The 19,300-nt window shown below is 35.4% G+C and overlaps 1 protein-coding gene across 2 annotated transcripts; it reads left to right on the top strand.

Annotated features, from left to right (window-relative positions):
• The first annotated feature begins 509 nt into the window (after positions 1 to 509).
• Positions 510 to 7,086, top strand: LOC124131083. Of its 2 annotated transcripts, none has more exons than XM_046494175.2 (3): positions 510 to 1,938; positions 3,077 to 3,184; positions 4,216 to 7,086. In XM_046494175.2, the coding sequence occupies exons 1-3, from the start codon at positions 1,907 to 1,909 to the stop codon at positions 5,738 to 5,740; spliced, it is 1,665 nt and encodes a 554-aa protein (XP_046350131.1). In that variant the 5' UTR covers positions 510 to 1,906; the 3' UTR covers positions 5,741 to 7,086. The 2 variants fall into 2 exon arrangements, with proteins under 2 accessions (XP_046350131.1, XP_048250283.1); XM_048394326.1 differs by lacking the exon at positions 510 to 1,938 and adding an exon at positions 2,052 to 2,382.
• Positions 7,087 to 19,300: the final 12,214 nt, after the last annotated feature.

Genomic DNA, 19,300 nt, shown 5'->3' on the forward strand with positions numbered 1-19,300 from the left:
TTAGGCTCATCTGAACTAATGACAACATTGATTGGCCCCAGGTATTGGTGAGCTGGAGCCAATTTAACTTAATCTCATGACTATCGTTGAATCGCATAATCATTTTTGCATAAAAAATGCCACCTGTAGTAGGTATATAAATCCGGTTCCAGTGGAGTTGCGGCAGAACCCCCATTACCTATAAAAATTTATATCATAGACTCCAGGTGGTGGTGAGCTAGAGTCAATTTAACTCAATCTCATGACAATCGTTGAATTGCATAGTCATTTTTGCATAAAAAAATTCCCTCTGTAGTGGTGGTATAGGTATATAAATCTGGCTCCAGTGGAGTTGCGGCAGAACCCCTATTACCTATACTACTGTATTCATCTCACCTCCAAAAAGAAAGTGATCCAGGTAATGTAAACATCTCCAGCTTGTATTGATTGTTGGACAGCCCATTGAAGAAAAGATGCAAACTTTTCAAAGAGAGCACAACGTACCTTGCATCCCATGGGTAGACACATATCCACATAATACTGTTGCTTGAATTTTATTCCTAACAGATATTAAAGTCTGAATGATTTATAGGACAAAGTGTAAAAGCGCTCTTTATGTCAGACTTTGCTAACTGGCAGCCTTTACCTAAAGTTTGAACCATTTCAACTGCACTGTCAAAACTAGAATATTTCACTGATGCTGACTTATCCTCAATGTGATCATTAACTGATGAGCCTATCGGATAGGATGAATGGTGTATTATTCGAAACGGACCTGGTTCTTTTTTAGGTACAATACCTATCGGTGATATCCTGAGATTAGGTATTGGTCGATACTGGTATGGACCTAACATTCTCCCTGCTTTTATTTCTTTATCAAGTTTATCATGAGTGACATAAGTGTTTTCTTCTGCAGATTTTAGGTTAGGAGATTCTGTTTCCTTGCGAACCGTAGTTCAAAACAAAACCTTGTGTAACACCTTCTATTAATTCTGCTGCCGCTGCCTGATCCGGATACCTTTCGAGCAAACTTCTCAATACACTAGTCATAACGGGTGAGAAACCTTTACTGGGAAGCTGAAACTTTTGGCTTATTTTGGTTTGTTCGAAATCTGCAGGATTTCATGGGATGAAGTTTGGTACACTGAATACAAGAATGGGAATACTTGCAATTTTGTCTGTTACAGCTCCGGTAGTTGTAATCGTAACATGGCGATTGGCGTCGGCCCTGCATGTTGGACTGGGGTGATCTAGTCTGCACACTCTGTTTGGAGTGGGTGTTCATGAACATCAGCCAATAATCTGGATAGATTCTTGCCAATGAATTGCTTGGATCACGTGCCTGTCTAATTCTAAAATGTTGATAATATGATCTCCAACCCATCCCATCATATTTTTGTGCTGCCCACCTAATGGTATGCATATACTTAATCAACTGTTGGTGCTTTTCTGGGAATCTTTCCAGATAAACGCTCATGTAAATAAGGAAGCATGTAGACCATTCCTCAATAGTGCCAATGCTGCCTGAAGGTTTTATCATAACCTCAATACCACCCCTACTATTCATTGTCACCATCCCAATATGCTGTGATTCAACAAATCCTGATTGGGTTGTCTTCAGAATATTACTGAAATCAATTTAAGCTGTTAAGCCATTTCATCGATTACGTCACAGTTTATGTGCACATACGCGTCACGTGATACACAATAATATTTCGAGGGACAAACATTGCAGTTTTTCGCGCGCGTCTATTTGACAGATGTTTTGACGTTTACCCGCATCCGTATTAACATGGCTTCTACATCGCCTTTGTTTAACGTGTCTCTGCTGCCTGAAGATGTCCCTGGAGCTCAGTTTATTTATCCAGACGTCGATAGACATTCAGTTGTTCAGCTGAAACGGTGGTTGTAGTGCCGAGGCCTGCCGATGACAGGAAGGAAGACCGAACTCGTCGAAAGGTAAGTCGTCTTATTTATTGGTTTTCGTTAAAAATAGTATATGTAAGTTATGAGAATCTATGAAATATATATCTTTGTTAAAGGTATCGTGCCGTGATTGTTATCACAATGGTATTACGGTACTCTGATGATTAACCCGATGTGCATATAATTTACGAGACAGACGTCATATCAAAATCCAAACCGGAAGTGATTTCCGTAATATTTGTTTATGCTAATAACAGATAATACTGAAATACATTTGTGTGTTTCAACTCCATAAATGTATGTGGGAATAATAGAAATCTGTCGTATTCGTTATCAGCATGACATTTGCCTGGATGAGAGAATTCGGGCACTAAACGTTCGTCTGAAAAAGGGCAATAACTGTTCCAGTTTTCACCGTTTCATGAACACTGAATACGTCCATGACCGTTCTAATCTAACAGCTTGGGCTATAATCCGGTAATTACTATATTATTTTTTTATACTCACATGATGACCACAACCTGGTGTGGCAGCCACAATACTACCTGTGTCAATGATTCTGTTTACACATGCAAACGTTGTTATTATTATTACTATTATTTTCCAGATTTTTTTAAGGCATAAATAATCCCACACAACGAAAATTTCCACGCGAAAATATAATTGAATTACCAAACAACTTTATAGCCATTTTCATCTCTATGTAGTGTTTTTCTTCACACACTTGGGCTAATATGAACATAAGTATACAATTAATTTATTTACTTATATGCATAATTATTACTTCAAAATGACAACTGGTTCAGTATATGACACCATTGCTTCAGGTCACGAGTAAGAGCATTTCAGCATTTTCGAAATAAAACGGGTACCTAACCCTAATGATCGTAAAGGGGTGATTGATCTTGTCAGTATTCTTCATGAAATTGCTATTTAAAAAAAGAAAGTATGTATATTAATATACTCTGCAAAAACCTTGATCCTATTATCATGATTACCCAATAACAATGATTCAAGTGATTGGACTAATATTACTAGTAATAATATAGATGGAAAGTAATCATGCAATCATTTACTAGTAAGCTCAGGGGTTGGAAACTGAATTCATCTACTCATTTATCAATATCTGAAATTGTAACATAACTGATGTTTATCCATTGTTTTCACACAGATGTCAAGAGTGCATCACAGCTCAGCAGAACACAAATTTTGCCATTTCCATTGATAATGGGAAATGGTACCAAATAAAGGTTCAAGATGTTTTGACATCTCTTAACAGGTAACTATGAGGTTTCAATTCCAGATTTTATCTTTGACCAAATGCAAAGATTGCGTAAGAATGGGTTGAAATATTATTGATGCATTTCCATTTCTTGCTTGAAATGGCATTGAATTCTGTTAACTTTTGTCAAATGGATTTAATATTGTGAACAACATTTGTAATGGAACATCATTTAAAAAGTACCCAAAAAGAAAATGTAAGGGAATTTCCATTACTGTTAACAGCATATTTATTCTGAGAAAATTATATTAATCACTTAAATAATTGAATTAATCAACTCATAAAAGAATTTTTTACAGGAATCCGAAAATATTTTTCCATCAGGTTGAAAAAGAATTGTTAGTAATATTTTAATTTTCAAAAGCTTCATGTCTTAATATGGGTGTTGTGAATACACTATCCTTTGGGTCTTCTGTCATGAAATCCCAGGAACCCACCCCACCCCACCCGCAAATTAAATCAAATAATTGGTCCCTTAAGAAAGATAATACTTGCATCACATATATGTGATTACAATGTCACATAGCTTGGTTTTAAGGAAGTTGATTATACTTGCACCAGGTGCATGGTGACATGAAAACCCAGTTGCACCAAACAAAATCAGCTTGTCCCCTGGTCCAATAAATATATCAAAGTTGAAACAGGCTGGTCTGCTGCCCGTGTCTTGTTTTTTTTTTGATTATTGCTGTGAAACGTAATAGGAACATTTGCACACAATCTAGAAGTACCTACAATGTGACAATGTCAAGCCCACGAAATCATGACAAATTACAAATAACACAGATTAGTTATGTAGTATGGTAAATAAACTGTACAGGTATTGAATGTGATCCAAGATTGATGTGTGGATACACAAGGGTTAGACTTATAGACACACAAATTTGGAATTTTACATGCATTTAGTGCATTTTGACATCAATATTAGGTTGCATGTTACAATAATATGTTGCACTGGTGCATGAATTATATAGCCAAATAGATACATGTGTCATGATTGTGTATTGCACTATTTTCTCTTTGTATTACAGTTCAAGTCCGTGTTCGGCTGTGAGGCAACCTCCCACACCACCTATCACTGGATGGAAGGCCTTCCCTTCTGGCAACATCCCACCAACCTTCTCATATGGCGATATATACCAGTTTATCATTGCATCAGCCAGACTACAGCCTCTACCACAAGTCACTCCTATCAATGACAGTGATGATGATGATCAGGACACCACCTTCAGCACTGCAAAGCCAATGAAGAAGGGACGAGCTTTTTTTAAGAGTGGCCACATACAAAATATTCAGACGTGTTCTAAAAATGAGTATTATTATCTTAAATGTGAATGTCTTCCATCATACAGACTAGGTATGATGTACCATGTACATGTTACTCTTGATAATTTTGCAGTCATCCAGGATGCATCATGTGATTGTGTAGGTTCAGCCACTGGACGTTGTAGCCACATTGCAGGATCGTTGTTTGCATTAGAGGATTATACTGTCAACTTTGGCTATACAGCACCCTCATGTACTTCTTTCTCTTGTTCCTGGAATAAACCCCGAAACAAAACTAGAAACCCACAACCTGCCCACACTTTGCAGTACAGCAAAAAGAGAGCTCCTAACCGTGTTATTGATCATGACCCATGTCCTGTTGTAGATCAGTCTCACAGAGCTGACAGTAGTTTTGCAACTGCTTTCATTTCTACTGCACTTGCCTTGGATACAAATACTTCATGGCAGAGTATCCCAGAAATTACTGATGATGATTATGAATTGTCTAATGACTTGAAGTTATATCTCATGGATAAATGTGATGTTTTCATTGAAAATGTGAAAGAAAGTATTTCAGAGTATGGAGTTGGCCCTTGTGAAGTACCTGGTACTGTGGGTCAAGCAATTTCTGATCAGTGGCATAATGCCAGGTGGTACAGAGTGACAGCATCTATTTGTAAAGACTGTTCTATGGTATCCACAGATCGAGGTAGATATCGCTTGTTATCATCACATGTATGGGGTATTGATTGTTTTAATACTGTTGACATGAGGTATGGATCACATAATGAAAAAAAAGCCTTTGAAGACTATTCATTAAAATATGTAGAAACATTTACCTGCCTTGCAAGTGGTTTCTGGATAAATTCGAAGTATCCTGAACTAGGATGTAGCCCTGATGGCATCTTACAGTCTCTCAGTACAGATGTGGCTGATGGTGTTTTAGAAATTAAGTGCCCATCAGTACTTGAAAACATTAATCCAACTGAGGCAAAAGAAAAACTTACAAAGAAGCAATACTATTCATTTTTCAGCACTTTCGAAAATGGCAGACTGAAATTGAAAAGGAATCATAAATATTATTTCCAATGGCAAATGCAAATGGCCATCGGTGAAAAATCTTTTTGTGACTTTGTAATATGGTCGCCTGAGGGTATGTCAGTAGAAAGAATACCCTTCAATAAATTATTTTGGGAACAGACATACCGCCTCTTGAAAATATTTTACAAAAATATTCTAGTTCCTGAGATATTTGAAATGAGAGTGCCAAAGAAAGCTACTTCCCTTTGATCTGTCAAAGTAAGCATAACAAACATGTAACATGAGTGAATGTCCATAAAAAAAACAAGACACAGAAGTTAATGGTCAGTGTGTTATATTTACCGGTATTCACTTCAACATTACTTTGATCATAGAACTGAATCACATGATGTATGATTCAGCTTTTTTTAATACACTGTACAGTGTATCCTTGTGAGGTTGTCATGATTATTAGTACAATATACTTCATGTGTAAACTTGACATTATACTAGGTGAGCTCCATATCGTACCACACTTATGGTGAATATTTTTCTAGTGCTGTATTCATAAAGAAAGTGAAACACCTTTACGAATACATTTGATAACTAAAAAACACCAATTTGAGATTACCGCAGTGTTTATTTGCCTGATTTACAACCATGATAACAATAATGTGAAGTACTGTCATTTGTAATTATTTTTATACTTCATGGACTAAGTATTTCACAAATGTGGATACAAGTTAACTTTGATCAACACAGCATGAAGAGATTTTGTCGCATACCTACTTATTGATGCAAGTACATGTACTGTCATAAATCGTACATATGTAACGAAGAAGATTCAGTGGTACCTTCAGAATCAGGAAGGAGAAAAGGACACATTTGAGTTTAAATACATAATATGTAATAGAAACAATCATATCATGTAAACAAAACCAGTACTGACTTCCTGAAACATTTGTTATTGTTTTCAAGGAACAAGAAGTACTAAGTTGACACAATCAGAACATATTTTTCATTGTTTAGAGTTTAACAAACAATTATGGTGGTGACAAAATGGTTGGGCTGAAAGGCATAAAAAATGTTTTGCATATCTACAGTGGTAATGTTATTAATATTTTTCATTATTACTATTTTCAAAGTAATAGTTACATTGTTGGAATATTATTTTATCATAAACTAGATCAGTGGAGACATGCAGATACTGTTACAATTGAAACAATGGTTGTGAGTGTGTATTTTTTTTAATATAACCACGAATCATACTTCTCGCTGAGAGATACCTCCGTAATGTTTACTCTTGTAGTCTTGACATGTCAATTATTCACGCTGTACAAAAGTGTGCATACCTCCTATACAGAAACTGAGTCAATGTTTCTGGCCTGTTCCCATGACAGACATATCAATTTGTACAACAATACCATGTTCAAATGATCATTCCAATACATGCTGCAGTTTGATACCTTGATAAACAGTGAAATAATTGTAATACCTTGTATTCTAATAACAGTTATGACCAGGGGTCCGGAAAATTTATAATCCCAATCGGACATTTGCATTTAGGCCACGCCCCCTTCAAATAGCGTATTTTAGTACGACTTTTCACACACATTACAAGTTTACGTATTCATAATAGGATGAATTATGAATTGTTTCAATTTAAATTGTTTAATTCACCGGACAATTAATAACAAACAATATCATTTTAGATTTACATGGAAAACATACGTTTGTAGCGACCAGAACTGGGATACGACCAGAACTGGGATAAACAGTCCACAATTTCGCAAAACCCCATTTACTGCGGTAATGCTTTCGGTTAGCTCTAAAACACATGGCGATATATATCCGGAATATGATTTAGTTTATATTTTGGGGGGGGACCGTACTGAATATGATCTTTTGTATATTTCCATGTCCCATTCCAAATAAATAACGCACATTAAATTCTTCACTATAAATTGGAAACATCTTTAGTTATTATTATTATTTTGTTATTTTGTACTTGACAAATATTCACACGCCTTTCTGTGCGGCAATTCACATTTATGCACAAATTTCACAGTGTCTGTGCGATATTTCTTTTAACAAATTATGTTATAATTAGATCAATAATTGAAATCAAGGATGTGTTTCTACATCACATTGTGGTCACAATAGTGTATAGAATGTAATGGAATCGGCCATATTACAAAAGTAAAAGCGTTAACTCGAGGGGTTTCTGAAATATTTCGGATTGTGGCCGTAGAATAAAAGAGCCCCGACACATTATGCATTCCATTTAGATTTTGTTTTGTTTGTAACTGTAAACAATTTTCCGTATTCTGTTGTTTGTGGGCCAATTTAACGTGCGGTCTCCTCCAATCCCACGATGTGAATAGAAATGCAAAACATGTATCCTCATTAATTTATTTAATGTAACTGTGCTGAAGGGAATCCTTGTAATTCACACATGAGTAGATGTGAGAAATCATATTTATATAATTTCAAAACAATTATTTCACTTGCCTCTGTATTTAGACAAGCTCTTTCCACTTCTTTTAATTAGTTCGATGGGTTAATTGTATATGGTTTGCCAGAAGATTGAGGCGAAAATTACACAAGATGAAAGTGTTTTATAATTCTTCTTTACAAAGTTACGGGGAAGTAAACAGGTACATTGGACATAAAATATACATTACTCAGAATGAAACGCGGGGTGTTGTATATCAGACATCATTATAAATGAAAGACGCGGGGGAGTATGTATATCGGATGTAAACTATACATCACTCAGAACGATAGATAACGATAGAGGGTTTGTATCGGATGTATTATATTATACATACTTCAGAATGCTGTAGATGCAGACCAATGTAAGCTTTGAAACATGCTAAGAAGTATCTAAGCTGGATATTGACGATTGTTTCAGAATGGCTTTCTACCCACATATACAAGTTAGTGGTAACCTCAAATACCTCCTTAACTTAACCCTATCACATATACATGATGCAGGTAATGCAAGCTCAGAAGTTTGGTGTGCAAATTTATAATAAATGTATAAATATAAATGTATAACTAACAGATATAAGCGGTAAGACGGATATGACTCCTCATGCATGCATGCATACATGCACCGGTAAACCAGACCTAACAGAAAGGAGTATATAGTTACTCCATAGTGTTTTAGGAACCAGGCAGCTTCAATTTGAAATAAAGGAAAGATATATTGAAGCAAGTCGAAATAATATATTTATATATCTAGCCTAAAATCACGAGGATCCATGGACAGTGCATTGTGTATGTCTATGTTGGGCATTGCTTAAAATATACCCACCGCTTCGCTTGGCACGTTAGGCGACAATCGATGGTTGGTTGGTTGGTTGTTTAACGCCGCACTGAGCAATATTCCAGCTATATGACGGCGGTCTGTAAATAATCGAGTCTGGACCAGACAACACAGACAATCCAGTGATAGACATCATGAGCATCGATCCATGCATTTGGGATACGATGACATGCATCAACCAAGTCAGTGAGCCAGACCACCCGATCCCGTTAGTTGCCTTTTACGAGAAGCATAGTCGCCTTTTAGGGCAAGCATGGATTGCTGAAAAGACCTATTCTACCCCGGGTCTTCACGGGCACCACAATCCATGGACCGGGTGGGCATGCTTGTATAGTGACTTCGTTAATTGTGTGTCATGTACCCCGATATAAATACATGTAGATAAACGATTGGTTTAAGTATGAACAACGTCCCAGGCCGACATGTACGATGTCTGGCAATCAACCAAATAACGAACCTGACTACCCGAGGCTCGTTAGTCGCCTCTCATTATACGATTCTAAGCCGGACTCCCCATCCGATCATGGGAATATTACCTGCATGGTCAGCTTTGCTGTTACTGGTTCTTGCAGTAAAATGTTGGTCCACATGGGCAGAGAGCAAAATAGTGATGGATATTATAAGCAAACATCAAGCACGTCGGAGGACGTTGAACCTCCGATCCATGAAGTCACCTAGTAAGACAATTAAAATTAAGCATGTGTTGCTGGGGACCCCTTCTACACGAAATCAGCTGCCTGAGTGGTCTAGTGGATAGACGTCTGCAGAAGTGAGTAAGCGGGTAAATATGTATATACACTGCTTTTAGCAGCATTCCTGGAGTATCGTGGCACGGGACACCAGAAATAGGGTTTACTCATTGAACACATGATGGGAATCGAACCCGGGCCTTCGACGTGACGAGCGAACGCTTTGACCAATAGGCTAACCAATCGCACCCCTGACAGCGGAAGGTAAAATACACGGAATAAGATAGTACCCGTGCTTGGCGATTGGCATTACATGGATAAACGTGGATAAACACAGTACATATTCTGTTTTACAAAACTCATGTAAGAATCCATGTATTACCTTCACCCTCACTGGGTAAATACAAGAATTTCTGAATTCTGACACTCCTTGTGTAACACACTTACTGGTATAATATTCCCTATAAAAGTACCAATCATGACCTCCCTCAATATTTGCTACGTTTGTGGTCCTAATCACTTTCAAAAGCTAAAATTAATTATAAATATTCAACAGTTAATAATTTTTAAAGGTGTTATGCCTCTTCTGCACGGCTTAATTACAGTAATACAAGGGTAAATATCTAATCGATAATTAATAAAAATCAGCTACAAGTATTCCATTATTTGTACATGTGAAAGGGCTATCCCATTTCTGGTCAAGGTGATATGAGTCATGATATAGTAAAAAATCCCTTAAAATTAGAAATACTGACCCATTACATAAAGATTCTGCTCACAAGTGTGAAATGTTATTTACTATCATCAACTGACAAGAAATCTTAAGATTCCATTAATTGTAGATTTTAAAGGCATTATCCCACTTCTGGTCAAGGTGATATGAGTCATAAAATAGTCAAAAATCTCTTAAAGTTAGAAATATTGGCCTATTACATTAAGATTCTGTCCACAAGTGTGAAATATTATTTACTATCATCAACCGAGAAGAAATCTTTAGATTCCATTAATTGTAGATTTTAAAGGCATTATCCCACTTCTGGTCAAGGTGATATGAGTCATGATATAGTCAAAAATCTCTTAAAATTAGAAATACTGACCCATTACATTTAGACCTTTGTTCATAGGTTTTAAATGTTATTTACTATCATCAACCGACAAGAAATCTTAAGATTCCATTAATTGTAGATTTTAAAGGCATTATCCCACTCCTGGTCAAGGTGATACAAGTTATAATACAGTAAAAAATCTCTTAAAATTAGAAATATTGACCCATTACATTAAGATTCTGTCCACAAGAGCAAAATATTATTTACTATCATCAACCGACAAGAAATCTTAAGATTCCATTAATTGTAGATTTTAAAGGCATTATCCCACTTCTGGTCAAGGTGATATGAGTCATAATATAGTCAAAAATCTCTTAAAATTAGAAATATTTACCCATTACATTAAGATTCTGTCCACAAGTGTGAAATGTTATTTACTATCATCAACCGACAAGAAATCTTAAGATTCCATTAATTGTAGATTTTAAAGGCATTATCCCACTTCTGGTCAAGGTGATATGAGTCATAAAATAGTCAAAAATCTCTTAAAATTAGAAATATTGACCCATTACATTAAGATTCTGCTCACAAGTGTGAAATGTTATTTACATTCTGCAGCTAACAAGAAATCTTAAGATTCCATTAATTGTAGATTTTAAAGGCATTATCCCATTTCTGGTCAAGGTCATATGAGTCATAATATAGTAAAAAATCTCTTAAAATTAGAAATACTGACCCATTACATTTAGACCTTTGTTCATAGGTTTTAAATGTTGTTTACTATATTCAACCGACAAGAAATCTTAAGATTCCATTAATTGTAGATTTTAAAGGCATTATCCCACTTCTGGTCAAGGTGATATGAGTCATAAAATAGTCAAAAATCTCTTAAAATTAGAAATATTGACCCATTGCATTCACATTCTGCTCACAAGTGTGAAATGTTATTTACTTTCTGCAGCCAACAAGAAATCTTAAGATTCCATTAATTGTAGATTTTAAAGGCATTATCCCACTTCTGGTCAAGGTGATATGAGTCATAATATAGTCAAAAATCTCTTAAAATTAGAAATACTGACCCATTACATTTAGACCTTTGTTCATAGGTTTTAAATGTTGTTTACTATCATCAACTGACAAGAAATCTTAAGATTCCATTAATTGTAGATTTTAAAGGCATTATCCCACTTCTGGTCAAGGTGATATGAGTCATAAAATAGTCAAAAATCTCTTAAAATTAGAAATATTGACCCATTGCATTCACATTCTGCTCACAAGTGTGAAATGTTATTTACTTTCTGCAGCCAACAAGAAATCTTAAGATTCCATTAATTGTAGATTTAAAGGCATTATCCCACTTCTGGTCAAGGTGATATGAGTCATAATATAGTCAAAAATCTCTTAAAATTAGAAATACTGACCCATTACATTTAGACCTTTGTTCATAGGTTTTAAATGTTGTTTACTATCATCAACCGACAAGAAATCTTAAGATTCCATTAATTGTAGATTTTAAAGGCATTATCCCACTTCTGGTCAAGGTGATATGAGTCATAAAATAGTCAAAAATCTCTTAAAATTAGAAATATTGACCCATTGCATTCACATTCTGCTCACAAGTGTGAAATATTATTTACTTTCTGCAGCCAACAAGAAATCTTAAGATTCCATTAATTGTAGATTTAAAGGCATTATCCCACTTCTGGTCAAGGTGATACGAGTCATAATATAGTCAAAAATCTCTTAAAATTAGAAATACTGACCCATTACATTTAGACCTTTGTTCATAGGTTTTAAATATTATTTACTATCATCAACCGACAAGAAATCTTAAGATTCCATTAATTGTAGATTTTAAAGGCATTATCCCACTTCTGGTCAAGGTGATATGAGTCATAATATAGTCAAAAATCTCTTAAAATTAGAAATATTTACCCATTACATTAAGATTCTGTCCACAAGTGTGAAATATTATTAACTATCATCAACCAAAAAAGAAATCTTAAGATTCCATTAATTGTAGATTTTAAAGGCATTATCCCACTTCTGGTCAAGGTGATATGAGTCATAATATAGTCAAAAATCTCTTAAAATTAGAAATATTTACCTATTACATTAAGATTCTGTCCACAAGTGTGAAATATTATTAACTATCATCAATCAAAAAAGAAATCTTAAGATTCCATTAATTGTAGATTTTAAAGGCATTATCCCACTTCTGTCAAGGTGATATGAGTCATAATATAGTCAAAAATCTCTTAAAATTAGAAATACTGACCCATTACATTTAGACCTTTGTTCATAGGTTTGAAATGTTATTTACTATCATCAACTGAGAAGAAATCTTAAGAAAATTCCATTAATTGTAGATTTTAAAGGCATTGTCCCATTTCTGGTCAAGGTGTTATGAGTCATAATATAGTAAAAAATCTCTTTAAATTAGAAATATTGACCCATTGCATTCAGATTCTGCTCACAAGAATTTACTATCAGTAGTCGTGAAGAAATCTTAAGATTCCATTAATTGTAGATTTTAATGGCATTATTCCATTTATGGTCGAGGCAATATGAGTCTTAATATAGTCAAAAATCTTGTAAAATTAACAGTATTAACCCATTGCATTCACATTCTACTCACAAGTGCGAAATGTTATTTATTATCATCAGCCGAGAACAAATCTTAAGATTCCATTAACTGTAGATTTTAAAGGTGTTATTCCATTTATGGTTGAGCGAGTAAGTGACTATGGTTTTATGCTGCTTTTAGCAATATTCCAGCAATATCACTGGGGGACACCAGAAATGGGCTTCACTCATTGTACCCATATTGGGAATCAACCCAGGTCTTCGGTGTCACGAGCCAATGTTTTAACCACTAGGGTACCCGACCGCCCCCACTTATGGTTGAGGTGATATGAGTGATAAATAGAGGTTATCACGCGAGTGTGTTTTGGGATGGTAAATATCCTGTATTAGGAATAAACATTGTATTTAGCGAGCCTTGGCTTGTTAAATACATAGTAATTGATATTTCTCCAGATTCCTGATGGTTAATTCTGACTTGATCGCCCGAATGACAAGGGCGATGCCATGTTTGTTTATAAACAGTGAAAGTAGTCCCAACTTGACCTTTGACAATTGCATCTCTATCCGCATATGACCCCAACGGATATCGTTTTTATCCATTGGCTTTATTCTGCTGAGAAACCTACCCATTATATGATAATACAGTATAAAATCTCATAAAATTAGAAATATTGACCCATTACATTCAGATTCTGTCCACAAGTTTGAAATGTTATTTACTATCATCAGCTGAAAGAAAATCTTAAGATTCCATTAACTGTAGATTTTACAGGTGTTCTCCCTTTTTCTGGTCAAGGCCATATAAGTAATAATATATACTGAACAACAAAAGTTCCTGTGACATTAAATAAGATTTAATGCAAAGTTATGTTTTTTACCAAATCTGAAACAATTTCTGTTTGCAAAAGATAAAAGACTCCTGTAAATGTTCAAATGGTTTAATTTGTCATACTAAATGTTTCTGAATCAGCTCCAAGTCTTATGGTCTATGGCGAATGTGGTAGATACCCGTTATATATTTGTTCATATTTACGTTTACTCAGATACTGGCTCAAAATAACAGAGATGTCGCGGGAAATAATCCCAAGAAAATGCTACGAAATGATTGTCTATCGTGAAAGTGTTGGTTACGTAACCTGGGCATCAAACATTAAGCATTTACTCTTCTCTCACGGATTTGGATATGTTTGGCTAAATCAAAGCGTTGGAGACAAAATGTATTTTCTTAGCTCTTTTAAGCAGGTAGCAATTGATATGTTTGCTCAAAACTGGAGGTCGTCACTAGATAACAGTACACGCTACGACGTCTATAAAACCTTTAAATATTGTCTAACACCAGAGGTTTACCTGCATACTATAACAGAGAGAAAAATTAGAGACACATTTATTAAACTCAGGCTAGGGTTAAATGATTTGATGTGCAACAGGGGTCGCTTCTCCTCTATTCCTATTCCTATGCGTTTTTGTCCATTCTGCGAAAACCATATTGAAAACGAATTACACTTTTTGTTTATATGTCCAATTTACGACAACCTAAGATTGAAATATATGCCTGATATCACTAAGAACCACTATTCCATGAACAAAATATTATCTTTTAATGGTATCCCTAGTAAAAAATTAACTAAGATATTACAATACATCTATCAAAGTCTACGAGTGCGTAGTAAATTACTTAGTAAATCCGATATGTCCAGAAATAATTAGTTGTTTTGAAACTTTCGCATCTAGATCAGGAGTATCTACATTTCATTTTTGTCTGTTTGTTTCTACTAGAAATGCATATACATTTAAATTGTCAAATTGTCATGACATGATGAGTATATTACTGATAGATCCTTTTGTATTGAACGTCGTGCTATGGCTGAAAGCCTTTGCGACGTAAAACTTCATATTTCCATTCCAATCCTTTTGTATTTTATACTACTACTGCTGCCACTGTGGTTATTACCACTGTTATTACAATATCTCTATTACATGTCAAGCATCATATAAGTTATCCAATAATTATATAATACGCTGTACAGCTGTAAATGATATTGTTTATCTGTATGTGTATATGGGCCAATGGCCTTTCATACAATAAAGATTGATTGATTGACTTCAGAAAATGCGTGATTTCATAAAAAACATGAACATGCCAAAATGTCAATTTACAAATCAATAGTGTGTGTGTCCACCTCTGGCTGCAATGCAAGCAACACGTCTTCGTCTCATGGAATAGACCAGGCGTCGCACAAAGTCCTGTGGGATATCTGTCCATATCTGCTGGAGCAGGTTTGAAGTTCCTGCTGTGTATGTGGAACACGTGGTTGACGTCGAAGGCGCCGATCCATCTCATCCCATATGTGCTCGATTGGTGAGAGATCTGGGAAGTGAGCCAGCCAGGGGATGACAATTACGTTGGTTTGTTGAAGAGAATCCTGAACAAGTCGAACAATATGAGACAGGGCATTGTCATGTTGAAAGGTAATGCCTGGGCCATGACGACGACAAAACGGTAGAACAACAGGGCCAGTGACCTCGTCGCGGTAGCGCTGTCCATTGAGATTTCCCTCTACCACTATCAAACAGGTCCTCTGTCTTGCTGTAATCCCACCCCATACCATAATGCTGCCGCCCCCGAACCAATCTTCTTCCATAACACAACGATTGAAGTAACATTCACCTTGACGTAGGTACACACAAATCCGTCCATCGCTTTGGCTGAGGTGAAAACGAGACTCGTCAGTGAATAGAACTTGTCCCCACTGCATGGCCGTCCAGCGTAGACGCTGTCTACACCAGTGTAGACATGCTTGACGGTGGTTTCCTGTCAAAATGGGACGTCTGGCGGGTCTTCTGGCGACTATCCCTGTACATCTGAGGTGGTGAGGTACGGTTTGTGAAGATATTCGTCAAAGGCCAGGGATGCTTCTTGCAGTCACTGTTGCTGGCTGGAATCGATTGCGTAGGTGTATTGTTCAAATCAAGTTGTCTTGTCGATTGATGGCTACGCATGGCCTGCCACTCTGAGGATTGTGTCTGACTGCATTCGTCTGTTGCCAATGTTGCCATAAACACCAAATTGCTCACAGGCGCTCATTTTCGGACAAGCGTGGCATTTCGTAATGTGGAATAATTGCGTAATTTTGTTGTTTTTCTGAGTAGTTGTTGTCAGCATGATGCTAAACAATGCACATGGAATCTAGTTAATGCACATGTTTTTATACCCATTCTTGGGTAGTGAAATGCATGGGGCTTGCATAAAAGTCAACTTTTGCATCGAATGCATGCTTTTCTGTAGCAGTTGCGTTTTTGTGACTAGATTCCATACATGTACTACAATATTGAAAACCAAACTTTACTTGTTTGAAAAATACACTAAAATATTGGTGTCACAGGAACTTTTCTTGTTGAGTATAGTACCTGGCAAATGAAACGAGAACAAAGAAGTACTGCTTATTACCATAGTTAATGTAGAGATCTACTTGAATGTTGAGGTAAAATGTACATATTGATAATCTATGTCAGGCAGAATAGTTTCTTTTTGTCTTTGCTTCAGGAGTTCAGACATGGTGTACAAAGTATTAGTAAGAATTAGTCTTCAGGCGAATCATATGTCCTGTGATGAAAATATGAGGGCTATATTGAATTTTACTTATCGCCTACATGACGACACTTTCAAAGACATGTTAGGAGGGCTTACTTTGATCAGAAACATTATTCTTCAAGGTCAAATTGTTGGTTCTCAAACTCGCTCCAAGAGAGCATTGCTACCTTTTATTGGTGAATTCTCACACAATTTATTTGGTGCCGCCCTGACAGCGACGTGAACATAATACAACATATCAATATCTTATCAAACAGAATGAGAGCTGAAGAAGCAGCTTTTAATGTGTCACAGGATTACATGGGTTCGTACATATCTAAGGCTAATGACAGAATGGATTGTTTGAAGCAAGGTATAATTCAAATAATTCCAGTAAAGTAAAATTATTTTTTTCTGCTACAACATTAACAATATGAGCTTATGACCTTGCTTAAATTTACTCTGAGGTTCTCACACCCTTCATAGAGATAGTTCCTCCTTGGAATTCAAGTATCAACAATCTCCTGAGCAGTAAGAGATCTGAACAGACAACTAGTCAGTAGTAATTAGGGAATCATCTTGTGACATGTTTATGGCTAGTGTGTCAGGTCAGTGCTAGCAGTAGCTTGCCTGTATTCAGTTGTTTGAGCCCTCAACAGACCAATGAACCCTTCAGTATAAACTATCAATTTCCACTTTCCCAAATTTGGCTTTAGCAAGTCTAGAAATAGACAAATACACCTATCCAGGGAAGGTGGTAATACATCAATCTATACAGATGTTCACAGGTCATAATCAACCTATGACATTTTATACACAATATCATCATACATTCTACACTTAATGGAATGTTAAGATTTCTTCTTGGCTGATGATAGTAAATCACATTTCAAACTTGTCAGCAGAACCTGAGTGTTATGGGTCAATATTTCTAATTTTAAGAGATTTTTTGCTATTTTATTACTCATATCCCCTCGACCAGAAATGGGATAACACCTATAAAATCTAGTGTTAACGGAATCTGAAGATTTTCTTTTGGCAGCGGATAGTAAATCACATTTCTAGCTTGTGAGCAGATTCTGAATGCTATGGGTTAATATTTCTAAGTTTAAGAGATTTTTTACAATATCATTACTCATCTCCCCTCAGCCAGAAATGGGATAAAGTATATAAACTCGACAATTAATGGAATCTTAAGATTTCTTCTTGGCTGATGATAGTAAATAACATTTCTAGCCCGTGAGCAAAGCCTGAATAATTTGAGTCAAGATTTCTAATTTCTTGTCGGTTGATGATAGTAAACAACATTTCAAACCTATGAACAAAGGTCTAAATGTAATGGGTCAGTATTTCTAATTTCAAGAGATTTTTGACTATATTATGACTCATATCACCTTGACCAGAAGTGGGATAATGCCTTTAAAATCTACAATTAATGGAATCTTAAGATTTCTTGTCGGTTGATGATAGTAAATAATATTTCACACTTGTGGACTGAATCTTAATGTAATAGGACAATATTTCTAATTTTAAGAGATTTTCTACTATATTATACTCATATCACCTTGACCAGAAATGGGATAATGCCTTTAAAATCTACAATTAATGGAATCTGAAGATTTCTTGGCGGTTGATGATAGTAAATAACATTTCAAATCTATGAACAAAGGTCTAAATGTAATGGGTCAGTATTTCTAATTTTAAGAGATTTTTGACTATATAATGACTCATATCACCTTGACCAGAAGTGGGATAATGCCCATAAAATATACAATTAATGGAATCTTAAGATTTCTTGTCGGTTGATGATAGTAAATAACATTTCAAATCTATGAACAAAGGTCTAAATGTAATGGGTCAGTATTTCTAATTTTAAGAGATTTTTGACTATATAATGACTCATATCACCTTGACCAGAAGTGGGATAATGCCTTTAAAATCTACAATTAATGGAATTTTAAGATTTCTTGTTGGTTGATGATAGTAAATAACATTTCAAATCTAGGAACAAAGGTCTAAATGTAATGGGTCAGTATTTCTAATTTTAAGAGATTTTTGACTATATTATGACTCATATCACCTTGACAGAAGTGGGATAATGCCTTTAAAATCTACAATTAATGGAATCTTAAGATTTCTTGTCGGTTGATGATAGTAAATAACATTTCACACTTGTGAGCAGAATCTTTATGTAATGGGTCAGTATTTCTAATTTTAAGAGATTTTTTACTATATCATGACTCATATCACCTTGACCAGAAGTGGGATAATGCCTTTAAAATCTACAATTAATGGAATCTTAAGATTTCTTGTCGGTTGATGATAGTAAATAACATTTCACACTTGTGAGCAGAATCTTTATGTAATGGGTCAGTATTTCTAATTTTAAGAGATTTTTTACTATATCATGACTCATATCACCTTGACCAGAAGTGGGATAATGCCTTTAAAATCTACAATTAATGGAATCTTAAGATTTCTTCTCGGTTGAATATAGTAAACAACATTTAAAACCTATGAACAAAGGTCTAAATGTAATGGGTCAGTATTTCTAATTTTAAGAGATTTTTGACTATATAATGAATTAGATCACCTTGACCAGAAGTG

This window comes from Haliotis rufescens, unplaced genomic scaffold (assembly GCF_023055435.1).
Source record: "Haliotis rufescens isolate VD_foot unplaced genomic scaffold, xgHalRufe1.0.p SCAF_13, whole genome shotgun sequence".
In the NCBI taxonomy this organism is placed as follows: Eukaryota; Metazoa; Mollusca; class Gastropoda; order Lepetellida; family Haliotidae; genus Haliotis; species Haliotis rufescens.

Bases quoted from the DNA above. Each gene is read 5' to 3' on its own strand.
- LOC124131083 (XM_048394326.1), top strand. From the start codon at position 2,201: ATGTATGTGGGAATAATAGAAATCTGTCGTATTCGTTATCAGCATGAC. The intron at 2,383-3,076 runs GTAATTACTATA...GTTTTCACACAG, and splicing joins ACAGCTTGGGCTATAATCCG to ATGTCAAGAGTGCATCACAG. The intron at 3,185-4,215 runs GTAACTATGAGG...TTTGTATTACAG, and splicing joins GTTTTGACATCTCTTAACAG to TTCAAGTCCGTGTTCGGCTG.